The sequence below is a fragment of the Fringilla coelebs genome (assembly GCF_963513975.1).
Source record: "Fringilla coelebs genome assembly, chromosome: 6".
Taxonomy (NCBI): domain Eukaryota; kingdom Metazoa; phylum Chordata; class Aves; order Passeriformes; family Fringillidae; genus Fringilla; species Fringilla coelebs.
In genome coordinates this window covers 21,968,760-21,984,327 of record NC_140034.1, presented here as the reverse complement: position 1 = coordinate 21,984,327, position 15,568 = coordinate 21,968,760, and the positions used below count along the sequence as shown (strand labels likewise).

Here is a 15,568-nt window from a genome sequence, read left to right as displayed (position 1 = left end):
ATCACATTTGAGGGAGCTGTCCAAGAGCTTCTTGAACTCTGTCAGGCTTGGTGCTGTGACCACTGCCCTGGGTCACTGTTCCAGTGCCTAGATAAAGAATATTTTCCTAATATCCCACCTTAACCTGCCCCAGAACACCTGCATGCCATTCCTCTGGGTCCTGTCACTGATGAATGAAGAGATCAGTGCCTGCCCCTTCTCTTCGCCTGGTGACGATGCTGTAACTGCAATGAGGTGTGCCCTCAGCCTCCTCTTTCCCAGGCTGAACAGACCAAGTGACCACAGTGACTCTTCACAAAGCTTTCCTCTAGATCCTTTCACCACCTCTGTAGCTCTCCTTTGGATGCTCTCTATATCCTTTGTGAGTGGGAAGACAAAAGTCGTGTGCAAGCACAGGAACATCTGCAGATGCTACTGAGGACAACACATGGGCTTTACCACAGGACTCTGGGTACACACCTTGCATGGCAGGCATGTACTTCAGGGAGAGAAGATGCTACAAGTGCAATACACACTGCACAAGTACGAGCAGTACACGGTAACTGCTTACTGCTGCTCCCCCGGGAAAGGACCAGCGCTCTGTATTAAAGAGGCCATTTCATTTCATGCTGACAGGAAGAACAAATTCAGATGAACCTGGCAGACTTAATGTAAACACATTAAAAAGATTATTTATGCTGGAACACAACTTTGCTAAATTCCTATTAAAATTTAGTAGCTTCTCATTGCCAAATACCACACATGCTGCAGAAATTTTATTAACAGGTTTGCTGCTTCTGTTTTTAGAAACACACTATGAAAGACCACATCCATGAGTGTGCCTCCGTATGCAAAAGTGGCCACATTCATCACAAAGGATTGAGGAAATCAGCACTACAGAAATCACAGCAGTGAGAATTCCATGAAAGGAGCTGCTCTAAAATGTTAGATACATTGTGGTAATTTTACTGTCACCTCTAGCCCTTTTCCTTGCACTGCTTTGCTTACACGTCCAATTCAGACTGTTGCATGGGTAAAAAACCAAAGTGTTTACTGCCAAAGTTAGAACTAACTGGTTTGAATCACATTTTAAGCTTTAAAAAAAACCCCACAGGATATAAACTTGTTTTATAAAACAGACTTGAAGAATATATTTCTAATAAGAGATCTGTTCTTCTTGACAAGTATTATCAAACATTTTTATTTACAATTAGTTAGTCACAACAAATTTGACAGTCCTTGTTTAAGATGCACTTACCACATCTACAACAACAGTGTAAATCTTCATAATGCTTAAAAGTTGTTTGGGCTTGGGTTTTCCCCGGCCCCCCATTAGCAAGTAAAGGATGCAATTTAACTTGGTGTTTTTTGCTTATTACATATAAGTGACAATTTGAATTCTACTGAGAATATACTATTTTTCTTAAATTTTTTTATTTAAAAAAATATTTAATTTTTAAAAAAATTTAATTTAAAATAATTTTTAAACTCTTTACCTTTAATTACCTTAAACCTTACATGTAACTTTATCTATTATGTTCAGTAGATTTTAGGCACACAGAATACTAAACATGATTTACAGTAAAAATTTCCAAAGACAGAACCAGTATGCAGCGCTTCCCTAACAAGTCAATCTCCAGGCCCTCAGATACCTCTGAAAGCATTTCCTGACATATTTTAGAATCTGCTCCCATTTTTATAGACATTAAACCCCATTACTTCCTAAACTTTTCAACCCTTTCTCAACTATAAGTATTCTTCAAAACTATACTTTTGAATTAAAAACAGGGTTTTCTAGGATTCATTTCTTAATGATGGCAAAACAAAAAACTGGAAACCTCAGTGAAGATCGACCAATGCTTTATGTTCCACCTAGCAAAAGTGAAGTCAATAGATAACCTAGATAAAGCTTTTGTCCCCCCAACAAATTGAACACATGAAATTTAGGAAAAACATTGGTTTTGTTGTACAATTAAGACAGAAAAATATCACTCAAGTAAATATAGTAAAAACAAATTAACTTTTAAACATCTATAACAATTTCTTAAGAGCATTTAAGGCTTATCACCAGCTAAATATGTACTGGCAATCCAAATACAATCAATAAACTTAAACACTTCAACCAAACTAATTTCTCAGTAGCATATATTCAAATCTAAGAGAAGCCCATAATATCAGCAGCTACCATGGGCATTTGTTTTCACACCAGCACAGACACACAAATTCTCAACAAGCACAACACTGGCACTACACCTACTAATTTAATATGATGACCTCAAATATTCATTTAGCCAGGGAAAATGCTGAGTAGCTGTTCCTTCCAAAAGTCTTTTATAACTGAATTTGGTAGTAGCAGAAGATTGTTGTGCGCAGGTCCACTTTTTCAAAAATAGAGGAGTTTTGTCAATTAAAATATCTGAACAAGGTTGCAGTCTTTTCTAGATACAAGGTTGCAGTCTTTTCTAGATCACACAACTTTTTTCTCACTTCAGTTTTACGTTATTGACACAATAAATACAGTCAATCATCAAACCAAGCAAGCCTTAGAAAGTAGCAATTCCTTTCCTCAGGTCTGATGAAAGTCCCGAGTACCTGCTATAAGCCCTAAGGCCCACATCTCTACAGGGGTTCGGGGACTACGTGCTAATGTCCAAACCTGGACAAACTCCCCGGCAGCCCATGAGCTCACCTCCGTAACCATGGAATAACTAAGGGACCTCCATTGTGTCCAAGCCCCATCTCAAAGCAGGGCTAATTACAACAGGTTGCCAAGGGTCAAGTCCAACCATCTTCTTGAACCCCTTAATGGATGGAGATTCCACAACCTCTTTGGGCAATTTCTTCCAGTATTTTACCACCCTTCTGAGAAAAATTATTTTCCTTATGGGCAATCAAAATTTCCTATTCCTCCAAATTACTTGTGTTGCCTCTCCTACTATTACCACACGCTTCCAAGAGTCTGGCCCCATTTTCTCTATATCCTGCAGCCAGCTAGTTAAGCCTTCTCTCTTCCTGATGTTGAGCAGACACAGCTCTCACAGCCTCTTGGGGACCCTCCACTGAATTCACAGATTGATGTGGTTATGTCAGCATCTTCCTGAGAAGCTCAAAACTGTACACCATTTGCAAGATGCCATCTCCCAAATGCTGAGTAAAGGGGAACAACCACTTCTTCAAGAAGAAGTTAACGAGACTGAGATTCTCAGAGTCTTTTTTTTCCATCAGAAGTACTTAAATTTAAATTTCCACACAGATGTGAAAAAAAAACTTCACAAGTCTGGACTCCAATTCCTTTCTACACCAGTGGATAGGGTAGTTATTTAACACATTTATCTTATCCTAACTTTCATCTGAAATGTGATTCACGTCACTGCTACCACTAAACCACTTGTAGCAAGAAAAACTTGCAGTATCTGCTGCAGTCATCTTAAGTGTGCTCTCCAAAAGAAACTACACTAACCTGAATTCCAGCAAAAGCATCTTAGAAATCAGGATGAAGCCATTGTTCCCCTGCATCCTGAAGCAATCCCACAAGATGAACCTTTAAGCAGTTTGTGCTATTTAAGAAGATCAAGAACAAATCACAAGACTACACAAACTGTTTTCTGTATATCCACACCAAAACTTCTAGGAAAGAAGTATCTATGCTGGCATTTTAATAGCTGTTAGAATTCAGGACTTGTAACAGTCTTAAAGGAATGCAAATCCCACAGCCCTCCCACTTTTCTCAACTAAACTATTCCTTGTCTTCCTGAGGAAGCAGTACAAGACATTGTTTACAAAGGCATGTATGTTATCTGAAAGTTGCTATAGGATGGTGTTTGAAAACCTTCTAGAAACACCAGGGAAATTAAAATTTGTTTATATAATTCCAGCTCCTATCTAACTGACTTGGAGATACTGCACACAACAGAAATTAAGACCTTGATATCTAAAACCTATATTCCAATTTTATTTTTTTAGGTTGAGACTACATCTTCTTTAACTTCTAGAAGCACAACAGAACCATTCTAATGTGAGAAGCTCAATTAAGGAGGGAAAAAATCATATTACTAAGAATTTGGTCACAATAATAGGTGGATTCAAATAAATTATTTTGGAAAATAAAGGCATCTTTTCCCATTAAAGATGTCCCAATCTCCCTATTCCAAGCAAGAAAAATCTTCTCAGATGCAGCGTTGGAAAACCACTAGTCATTTGCAAAACATTACAATGGAGAAATACATTCCAGTTTAAAATTGCATTACAGAAAGAAAAAGCAATTTCCCCATATTTATTATTCCCACAAGTGTCTTGGTAGCTCATAAGCACCATTTCTATATTGAACTCAACACTGTCCCCGAAACAACAGAAAGGCATAAAAAGCAGAATCGTGCACAACTTGAAGGGGTAACTTCACATCTCTTTTACTAAGATTTGCTCTTTTTCTCCTATCTATGTTCAACTCCTCACATCACGACAATAGCCTTTGAGATGCCAGGCTTTTATCTTACACACTGCAGTATTACACCAGAGTTCTAAATCAATTTTAAGTCCATCCATAAATTACTATTCTTTCTAACCATAAACTCCCTTAACTGTATTCAGTCAGAAAAAAGTCACTTTTCTCCAACATTCCACAATTTTTAATTTCTATACGGTTCTTCAACCTCTTTTAATTAAGGCGTTCATAATGAGATTAAAATTCAGTGAATGCAACAGTCTCTAAACAGATTACCTTCAAGCAGGAGCCAAGTAATTTGAACACAAGAGATCCCAGGAAAGCCAAGAGCTGTTATTTATCTTAGTACTTCAGCAGAATGTTTTTACTATGCTCAAACCCTAACTTCAAATGGTCACTTTCCAAGTCAGTGATATTTCACTAACCTCCAAGGTAGCTAGAGTCTGTTACTGCACAGTTTTAGTAGGGAGCAAGTTTCCCCTCTCCTCTTAACCAAAGAGGTTTAGCAGTTCAGAAGGAGACAAATACAACCTCTTTGAAAATTAAGTGAACAATTTCACCCTCTTCTCTGCATGCTGGAGTAACAGTAAAGAACCTACTCAATATCAAATACCACCCTTAGTGGAGGAAGTATCATAAGGAAACATTTGAATTTCAGCTTTATTTTTTTTATGATAAAAACCCCCTGAACAACATAAACAAACAAACCAAGAATTAAAAACCCCTCAAACTTACATAGATAACCTGAGCAGAAATGTCCTAGGTAGAAGAGGACTCCTTTTTTTCCCCACACAGTTCAAAGTGGGTAAAGCTTTCCTGCACTATCAAGCCTTACTGGGGGACATGGTAATGCACCACTGTGTTTCTAAACTCTCTCCTCAGAATCTCCATGGTATTCCAGATAAATTGGCAATGACTGCAACATTTCTTTAAACTGATGGTTTTCCTTTCCCCTCCTCTTCCCATCATTTCAGCTAGATCTCATTTTACCTCTTATTTCTCACACAAAACCTGTGAAAGGCCTTCTTGAGAAAGTTCTTTTCCTCATCCTTACTTTTCTGTGTGGTTTTTTTTCCTACTATGTAACAATCACATTCTTTTGTGCAAGCTGCCTCCTTTTTGGTACTTGCTTACAGTTGCAGATTCTCAAGTGCTGTATGTGGTAAGTATGTAGTATATACATACACAGCAAATATATTCAACACAAAGTGAGCATTCACATGTTTCCCTTCTTCTGTAGAAAGGCCCGAAAAACAAAACCGAAAAGGTAAAAGACCCATCAACTAGCGAAATCTGTGATATATCAGTAAACACCTCTTTTGGCAACTTACCACCATGGATTCTATCTGAGAAAGCTGGACATAATTAGCTACCCTAAACAATTGTTTCTTCCAGTCCAGTTCTAACATTCAGACCCTCACTTTGAAAGTTAGCATAAACATAAAATTATGGAGACAAAATTTAATACCCCTAATTATAAATATGTTTGACCAGCAAGCAGCTGGCAGAAATATATCAAACTTTCCTACACTCTTATATCTCACACTCCTGCTATACACTTTGGATTTTTGGTAAGATTTCTAATGACCACTTCTCCAGTGAACCCTGACCCACTTTAGAAATAGTTATCTCAAATGCCTCAGGTCTCCAAAACATAGCTGAGCATAGTATCATGTGCAAGCTACTAAGTGAATAGAACATCTCATAAACCAGCAAGGTTTTTAAAGCTTCCTCAGTTTGAAATCTATGGGTTTTTTTCCCATTCACACACTGCATCACCTACGTTTTCCAGATACACAGGTAAACAAAGCCCCTGAAGAAAATGCTTCCCTACCTCACTTTCTGTTCTTCTGAAGGAGATGAGTATAACTATTCAGACGTTCTTTAGAAAGCAGAGGGTGGGGAAAAACTCTCACAGAAGAATACTCTCCAGCACCACACTTGTCTTATTACAAAGATTTACATGTAAGGTTTTATAGCCAGCAGGGTTTGGTGTTTGCAAGGCAAGACTACCAAAGCCACAGCTCCCCAAACCAGTACAAGCTGACACTGCTGCCAAATGGTACTGTACCTCCCTGCATTTGTTCACTTCCAGTATTGTGCTGCTTCTCCCAAGGGCCAGGGCAAGACTATGAGCATCCATCCAGTCAAAGGAATACACTAAGTATCCTTGGTTAAAGATAATTCAGGGAAAAAAAAAGTTTAGTTTTACCCTGCATCAGTTCTCAATCCAGTTCACACAGTGAGAGCACAAGCCCACACTGAAAAAATAGAAGTGACAGCAGAGGACTGAAAAACAGAAGCAGCAGGAGAGATGACAGAGGAAGGCTTTTCTCAAGCATTTTGAGGTGTTCAAGGAAACACAACCTTCTGCTGAGGCTGAATTCATGACAACCTTTTACGTTCTTTACACTGTAATACAAAACTTGAAGTTTTGGACAGAAACAACTGAAGCCTGCAGGCACAAATACACACTTGCATCAAGGCTGTTAGTACAGCCAGATGGGAAGCGATGCATCAACCTCCAACTCTGCTCTAGAGGGAAGTCCCTGCTCAAGGCTACTTGTACCCACAGCCCCGCCGTCGCACCTGTAACAACGAACTGGATGAAGGACTGCTAAAACCTTTTCTTCTAAACCACAGACCTACTGTGGTACAGCGAGCTTTAAGTTCAAAGCTCTCGCACCCGTAAAAGCCTTGCAGTAAAGTTACAGCCGTGACCCGAAGGACAGTCATTTCCCACGCCGCCGCCAGTGCGGGGAGCGAGCACCCCCCGGGCACTGCCCTCTCTCCCCAGGCGAGGGCCGACGACACAAACCACCGCGTCCCGCCGACACCCCTCACAGCCACACCGCGGTGCCTTCCGGGGCCCCGCCGCCGCGTCCCCCGCCCGCCCCAGCGCCCCCCGTCCGCCGCGCTCACCTGGGTGCCGGGCGGGCCGCGCACGAAGCCGTTGCGGAGCGCGCCGTGGGCGCCGCAGCCATTGGCGCGGGGCCGCTCGGGCCGCTCCATCGCGCCGGCCCCGCCGCGCCCGCTCCGCCGCCCCCGCCCGGCCGGGCCGCGCCGCACCGGAAGCGCGGCCCGCGCTGCCCCAATCGCCGGCGCGGGCGTCACGCGAGGGGACGGGCCCCGCCTGGACGCGCCGACGCGCGTGCGAGGCGGGCGGCCGGGGCCCAATGAGAGCCTGCGCGGCGCCCGGGTGGGAGGGGAGTAAGGAGAAGGGTGGCGCTCCCCCAATCGCGAAGGGACCGCCTGTGGGGAGGCGGAGACAGAAGGTGAGCATTGCCCAATCTGGGCAGGGATAGGAGGGGGCGCGAAGGGGAGAGGAATAGCTAGCCAATCACAGTGCGAGGCCGGGGGAGAGGCGCGAGAGAGAAACAGCGTCCTTCCAATGGCGATGGGGGAGCAGGGCGGGGCTCAGGCGGCAGCCAATGGGCGGGCGCGCGTAGGGAAGAGGGGCATGGCGCTGCTGGTAGCGGGGCCGCCGGGGCTGAGGGGAGCTGCCCCGCCCTCCTCTGTCCGCTCCAGAGCGCCTATGAGCGCCTTACCGCCCGCCGTGGGGAGGGGGCCGGGGCCAATGCTGCCGCGGTCGGTGCTGCTGCTGGGTCACCATCTCCGCCGGGAAACCGGCAGCTCAGGCTCGGGCGCGCTGGTGGCTGGAGCGCGGAGAGGGCCGGGGTGGGTAAGGCGGCGGGCGGCCCCTCGCTGGTTCGTGTTGAGGGAGGTGATGAACGAAGCAGTTCCTCCGAGACCTGGAGGGCTGTCCCAGGACGCCTTGGGCTGTGTCCTAATGGAGCCGTCCGACGGAGAGCCCGGGTGAGAGCTCCAGAGAGCGTTTAGGGGATCAGACCTAGTTACTGTAACGCCTTCGCCACGGCTCGGGAGAGATGTGTCTTGGCCCGAGTCCAGCGGGACACCGAAGGCCCTTGCAGGGCACCCTGCAGACCAGCCTCGGGCAGAGCTTGATCCCGATAGATTTACGCTTGGGCTGAAGGCTGGCGTGAGCCTGGCTGCCCTGCTGAGCTGCATCGCCCCCGGCAGCTGGAGCTGCCCGGCTGTTCGCTCTGCCCACAGCTCTGTTTAAAGACCGTACTTGTTTGTGTACAAACGTGTTTTCTGACAGGGTTTGAAAAGATGTACTTCGTCCAAAGACCAGGTAAACGAAATGCTAAACTAAATAAATGTATTTAGTTCGGGAGTGCGTGTTACCAATGTCAGTGCAGTTTGAGTGACCAAGCATCAGGCAGACCAGGCCACAAGGAAACCACAGAGTGTCTGTATTTGTGCACTATTAAAAACCTGGTGAGGGAGTAGGGAGCGGTTCCCGAGCTGCAGGAGTGTTAATTGGCAGAAAGTAAACAGCCTGACACGTTGAATCACACTGAAAAGATGGAAGAGTGTGACCTTTGATTTCTCCAGTGTAATTTAGAGGGAAGGGCTGTGGTTTTTCTTTGCATGTAGCAACAGGGGAAAAACAAAATGAAGAGTTATCAGGTTCAAGCATATGAATTTGAGAGAATGGTCTCATCCTTTTCTCTCTGATTTGCTGCTATTGATAGTTATTTTTATGTATTATAGTCACATCTTGGAGCCTTTGTCATGGATTTTATTGCAAATTTGGTATGAACATGCAGTGCCTAACAAGTGAATTAGCTTCTGTGAAAGACAGTAATTTTTCTCCCTCAGGAAGACAGGAAAGCTTCACAGCCTGTTTTCAGCAGCCTATTTGTAGGCAGCAGTGCCTGTCCAGTCTGCTTCATGTCTCCATGTCCTCTTTGGACAATAGGGCTCTTTGTAATGAGGGTGCAAACACAGCCTCAGCGGTAACAAGTGCAGAGTGGGAGTTTGACCTTGTTCCTTTTCTTCTGTCTCTGGCCACTCCCATATCTGGACTACCACTGAAGCAGGTGTGCACTTGCCTTAGCAGCAAGCTTTCTTCTCCTGGTTTTGACATGCAGTGAGAGAGAGCCACCAGATCAGATGGGCTGGGCCGTGTCCCATCTCTTGTCTTGCAGGCTGGGACCACGGGGGAGACTGGTGTTACTAGGAAGGGCCTTGGGATCAAAGCAGCAAACACCCCTGCTGAGCACTCGAGTACTTGTGCAAGTGGCCTGGCGGTGGTGTAGGTGCAGTGCGTTGCCTCCCCGAGGCGTGGCGACCTGGTTCAGGAATGGCACGGCGGCCAACCCCGGGCTGCTCAGGCTGTAAGCTCACAGACACCAATGTGGTGGACGGCAAAATGGCGTTTATTAACTGGTTGCATGGGGTTACGTAGCCTGGGTTCACTGCGTCACTTCCCTCTGCTTGTCATAAACCAGGTGTTGCTGGCTAACAAAGGGGGGTTGAGTAACTTTAACTGCTGAGGGGAGGGGTTCTGTCTGCCCCTAAAACATGATATCTTCTGATCGCTTGTCCCTGATTTCCCACAGCAGTGAGGAGCACTGATGGGGAAGAGGCACAGGTGATTTATTTCTGGATGAGCAGGGGAGGGCTTTTGCAGAGTTGAAGTAACCTATGAGGAAACTAATAAATACAATTAAAAAATAAGCAAGAAAGAGAAGTGTATGAGGGGACCACATACTGTAGACTTCCTGAAGTATTTTTTCCCCTGTTGCCATAGTTGGCTCTAAGCATTTTCCTCCTGCTTCCTCTCCCTTTGAACAGAACAGATTGAATTGTACTGACTAGTTTTTGCCATGGGGTGCAGATGGTCCATCAGTCTGCACTCACGAGGCATATGTAGGGCAGCACCCTCCACTGCATGCCTGCCCACCTGCACAGGGATGAGTTTCACCTGCTAATGCTTTACTTCTAGAGAGGATAAGCTGCTTCACCTGCCAGGCATAGAATCTCACTGCTGTGTTATCTGTTAAAGCACAAACCCTTTTCACGTGTAGTACCTACAGACCACTTCATCTGTCCTTGAACCCAACTAACATGAACCCTTTGAATGTGATGGTTTCAGTTTTGGTTCAGGAAATGTAAATAGCATTAAAGGACCTACTGGTTAGCTCATGCAGGACTGTACAGTCTTACACAGCAGCTGCAGTGCTCCCCTACACAGAGGGACCTCACCCTGCCCTGAGCATGGGGCCAGCACAGCCTGGTGTTTTAGGGGCATCTGGTCCCTTCCAGCACAGCGCAGTGGATGTGCTCGCACTGGGGCTGCAGTGACAGAAGAGTCCAGGATATCCATGGAGACAAGTCACAGCACAGGGATGCCATCCCAAGGCACATCTACTGCCACAGGCAGCACCGAACAAATCTCACAAAGCTCCTGGAATCACACCTGCAGGCAACTCTGATATGGCTCTGTGTGGTGCACAAGACACTGTACACAGGTGGCGGCAGCTTGTGCCTCTGGACTAGGCAGTTGCAAAATAGGGAAACCAAAAGAAATCTGAAGAGCAAATTCCAGTTTTAAATTACATTTGAAGTCTCAAGGATACTATTCCAGTGAACTGGCAGAGCAAACTGCCTTTCTCTGTCAACTGAACGATATCAGTATCACCCAATATGAGTGTCAAAAAAGGCAGAGATCCTGATCATAGTTTACAACCATGGGATTGCTTTTTTGCTGTAGAGGTGGGGGACAAATGAGTCATCACTTGGCTCATAGAAGCCTCATCTTTATTTGAGGTCAAATTCCTGGCATGTTCATGTTTGAGTTTGAGATGGAGGCATGAGGAATGAATGCACCAGGAAGCCCTGATCACCAGGCATGAATCAGAGAGGTGAGTTGTGAACTTTGGAGACAGCAGAAGAGCACGTTCCGGAAGGAGTAATTGGGCAGCAGACTTGAACATTTGTGAGCTCTGAGAGAGATTCCACTCAGAACAAGATTGCTGGTCACAGCCTACTGCAGTCCTGGAGAGCTCCAAGGGTCTCACTTAGGACTGCACTTTGTAGGGTCACAAGAGAGTTGGCTTTAGCCATAGTAATTTTCCATCCTGGCTGCAATTCTAGTTACTTTTGCTGTCAAGCTTTCAAAGAAAAAATCACTTGGATTGTTATTCAGGCAAGAAAAGTAAGTTTCCAAAGCTCTTTGTTGAAAAGCAGGAGCTGATTAGATGGTTCCTGGGAGCAGAGAGACTTTCTGATATGCTCAAGAGGAGCTGAGCCCAGGTGCTGTTCATCAAGGCTGAGGCCTGACAAGCATTTCTTACACTGTAGTGCATCCAGAGGTGGGGAGGAAGGGAGCATGCACCACCAGACCTTTCTTCAGACTATTCCAAAGAGCTGTTTTTCTCTAGGCTTTAGTCAGGGCTGACTACCAAGATTGTCCTAGCTTTGCTTGGAGCCTCCTATGCTTTACTTGCTTTTACTTATGTTCCCTGTCCCCAAGACTTCTGTACAAAACAGTACTTACTTAGAAACTGTCATATCTGTTCCCATCCCACCCTCATCAGTTCCATTTTCTGGATATTTAGCCCTCCTTTGGGCAGTGACTTGTGCAGTGTTTTGGAATGGAGATGGCTGTTTCTCTGCAATGGAACCAGGCTGTATCTTATAGCCAACTTAAGACCAGCAGTAACATCCATCCACTTTCACTGCATTTCACCAAGCTGTGGAAAGACGACTGGGGGCAGTATCAGAGGAAATGGAGAGGTTATATTCACAGCCTAATAGAGGTTATAACAGTACAGAAATTATAGAATAAAACACAGTTGCTGCTCCCTGGATGGAATGTGGTTGGTGTGCTCAAAACCTATTCCACGATGATTTCCCACACCCACAGTCTGCAACCACAGCACCTGCTAAGGGGGATGAAGCAGAGGGTGGAGTGGAGACACTTCTTTTGGGCTCTGTTGAAATCCCTCCGGGGTGGGGGTAACTCGATAGCACTTGGCAGCTGAGAAACTGCATAAAACCTGTCAGCCAAGGGAGACAGGAGATGTCCTGCTGCTGAGCCAACAGCTGTGGTGAAATCATGCTCCTTGGATGAACTTGGTTCATTATAGCCTAACTGTAACATTAACACACACCTCCACCCCCAAGTTACCCGCCCCCAAGGTACAACCACCTCTCATGGGGCGTGTGCTCTGTATTTTTGACTGTATGTTTAAAAACAAAGTGAGAGAATTTTACACCAATCAGCAACAAAGATATTGTATGACTGTTGACACCCAAGCTCCACCTAAGTGTAGAGAAGTAGTATAGAAGTAAATTGAGAATGAGGAAAAAATTAGGGAAGTCTCCATCATAACTATCAGTTGATGAGCTGAACCTGTCTTCTCCCCTGTGGAGATACCTATTGGGCAAGAATCAAACTCTATGCATGCTGAATATTTTATTGGGGATTAGAGCTTGTCTGTGCATTGCTTTGAATATGTTTTTGCAGTCAGATACTTTTACCAGCACTCATCAAACTTTAGCCTGTCTCAGCTTTATATTAATAAGGTGTTATTCCATGAACTGTGAGAGTCCTTTGTGGGCACTGAAAGTTGCCAGCAGCAGATATTGTACTCAAACACAGAGAAAGACCCACTGGGTGGTCTCCCTTATGCTGTTGGTGGGTGTCCCTAAGTCAGTGGAACCACCCTATGATCCAGCAGCACTGCTCAGTGAAGGGTCCCCATAACAGGGCTCTGACAGATTGCTCAGGCACAAGGATCTTGGCTTCCCAAGGGTGTTGACAGACAAATAAACACAGAAGATCGAGTAAATCTCTCTACACTAAGGGTTGAGGAAATCTCCCCTTTTCACACGACACTAACTCATTACACTACCTGCTTTTTCTGAAGCCTGAATTTTTGATCTTTGTTTATGCCATCACCCTGTAACTCTGTGGTTTTGTCTTTTTAGGTTGCTTACTGGCACTATTGGGCCAACAAAGGCTGTAGCTCCAGGAACCTTGTACTTGCCACAGAGAGAAGCTGATACAAGTTAATCTTGCCAGAAAAAAAATCATTAGTTTGGTCCTACCATGAAATTCACCTTGTATCAGTGTCAGATACAGTACAGCAGCATTTGGGAATGGAGAAACATGTTTGGGAATGAATGGCTGAAATGTGATCAGTTATTTCATCATTCTTGGCTTAAGTTGCCTTTTGTAAAAGGAAATATGGCCTGACAGGGTCTGATGGCAAGATACAGGAGTACTGGCAGAATGGAGGTGCAGTCAGTGCGTGTTTACTTGGGGTACTAGTTGGAAGCAAGGAAACCTCTGTAGCTTCTGATCTCATATCTGCTTCCTGTGGTGTGTAGTTAATCACCTGTGCTGCTTCAGCTTTCATGTCCATCCTCCATGGACATTCTTTGTTATTCATGCCTGTTTCCACTCAGGTTGGTCAGTGGAAGAGCAGCACACTGGAAACTTTAGGTCTTCAGGTTAGCTTCGGATGGTGCATCTAAGTAGGCCTCCATGGGTGATCAGGGCTCCCCAGCAAGCATTCTTAATGCCTCCATCTCAAACTCAAACACAAACACACTGGGAATTTGACCTCACATAATGGTGATGCTTCTATATCCAAGTGATGACTCACTTGTCTCCCCCTCTCTGCAGTAAAACAGTCCCATGGTTGTAGACTATGATCAGGATCTCTGCCTTTTTTTACACTCATGTTGGGTGGTGTTAAACTAGTGGGTTCATTTTGTTTGTGCCTTGCTTTCTTAGTCCATAAAATGAGAGTAGTGAGAGCATTACTGTCCCCACCCCCCCTCCCCATCCAGGATGAAGTGAAAGGCTGCATCTGTGCGGTATAAACAAAGCCCTAATTTACATGTAAATGCGTGTGATATCGCTGTAGCAGCAGAGTTGTAACTGTGAAGCCCTCCTTGTGTGCAGGCAGCTTATGTCAGCAGAATGAGGCTCTTTTTTGAGCAGAACTTTACTGAGCACCATCAGCTATATCATCAAAAACACTGAATACTAATATAACTACATCCTCATTAGGACCTCAAGGCCCATAGTATTTTAATTTCTAACTGCTTTCTAGGTGCTTAAATACTTTTGAGGATCTGGACCTACCTCTTGGGTCTATGGAAGTTACCCTCTTTCCATCAGAACCCTGGCAAACAGGATCAGAGCAGATGTGGTCTCACTTTACCAGTGGCTGCAGGGTGCTCTGAGAAACTCTGGTTAAGAGCTCGGAGCCCAGCCCAGCAGATCAAACTGCTATGACTGACTTCAAGGGCAACATAACTGCTGCTGCTGCTGCTTCTGACAGTGCTGCTAGTACAGCAGGAGAGTGGACAGGTTCTTCCTTATTCACCTCTTCCTGGGAGAGCAACAGAACTAAAAGTGGTGTTCCCTTCAAAATGTCTTTGTTGATAGTTTTCATTTAATCCTGTGCTGTTACAAAGGTGGCACATGAGAAGACGGCAGAAAAGAGAGAAGAGAGACAGTGAGGACAAGGCTCTAGAACCTGAGCAGTGACCAAACCTTAGCTTGGAGCAGAAGGAAGGAGCAATTTGCCACCTTTCCAGTACCAAGCGCAGTTTTGCACATTTTTATTTCCTACCTCTCTTTAGGACAAAATAAGTGAAGGAAGAAGATGGACAAGTTGGCAAAATACATGGCTAAAGGAGCTTGTTTGTTTTTTTTTTTAAGTGCTCAACTTTCTACTTGCAGAGAGAGTCAATTTAACTCATCCAACAGAAAATTATCCCATGGAAAATTTTCTTCAGGCTTATGAACTGAACTGACTTGGTAGCTGGAGGAAGGTGGCCATAGATTAGACGTAAGGGGAAACTACCCCATCTGTGCAGCAAACTGCTTTTGAATTACAAAAGCTAATATTAGGGGTGATGGGAGCACAGAAAGAACCTGAAGTTCACTTCAGAGGAAAAGGTGAATACAGGAAAACAGAAGGCTGCTGTCTCTCCTTTTGGCAAGCTTATTATTATAGATAGGAGAGAGACAGACTGCCATACAGGGAAATGGGGCAAGGGAGAAATTTAACAGAGCCCTTTAACTACCCATAACTAAGTAGTTAAAAACTTTCCCTTCAAAGTCAAAGGAAGTAAAAGCCTTACTTAACCTGAGGAGATGACAAATGTTAGAGGTTGTGCACTACCAAGAGGGACAATCTACCCCAGGACCAGGGATTGATACTTGGCCTTCGATCAGAGGGACAGTGTGATGCTGCAGGCAGCACTGAGCGCTCACTGCTCACAGTGTGTGTTGCTCAGCAGCAGCCAGACAGG

The 15,568-nt window shown here is 44.9% G+C and overlaps 1 protein-coding gene across 1 annotated transcript in view; it reads right to left on the bottom strand.

The window, feature by feature from the left end:
- SPTLC2 (serine palmitoyltransferase long chain base subunit 2) overlaps positions 1–7,477 on the bottom strand; it is a 70,269-nt gene extending 62,792 nt beyond the window's left edge. Inside the window, exon 1 of the mRNA XM_084208047.1 lies at positions 7,343–7,477. Coding sequence (XP_084064173.1) covers positions 7,343–7,432 — 90 coding nt within the window. The 5' untranslated portion in view covers positions 7,433–7,477. The remainder of the gene's footprint in view (positions 1–7,342) is intronic.
- Between the last annotated feature and the right edge of the window lie 8,091 nt (positions 7,478–15,568).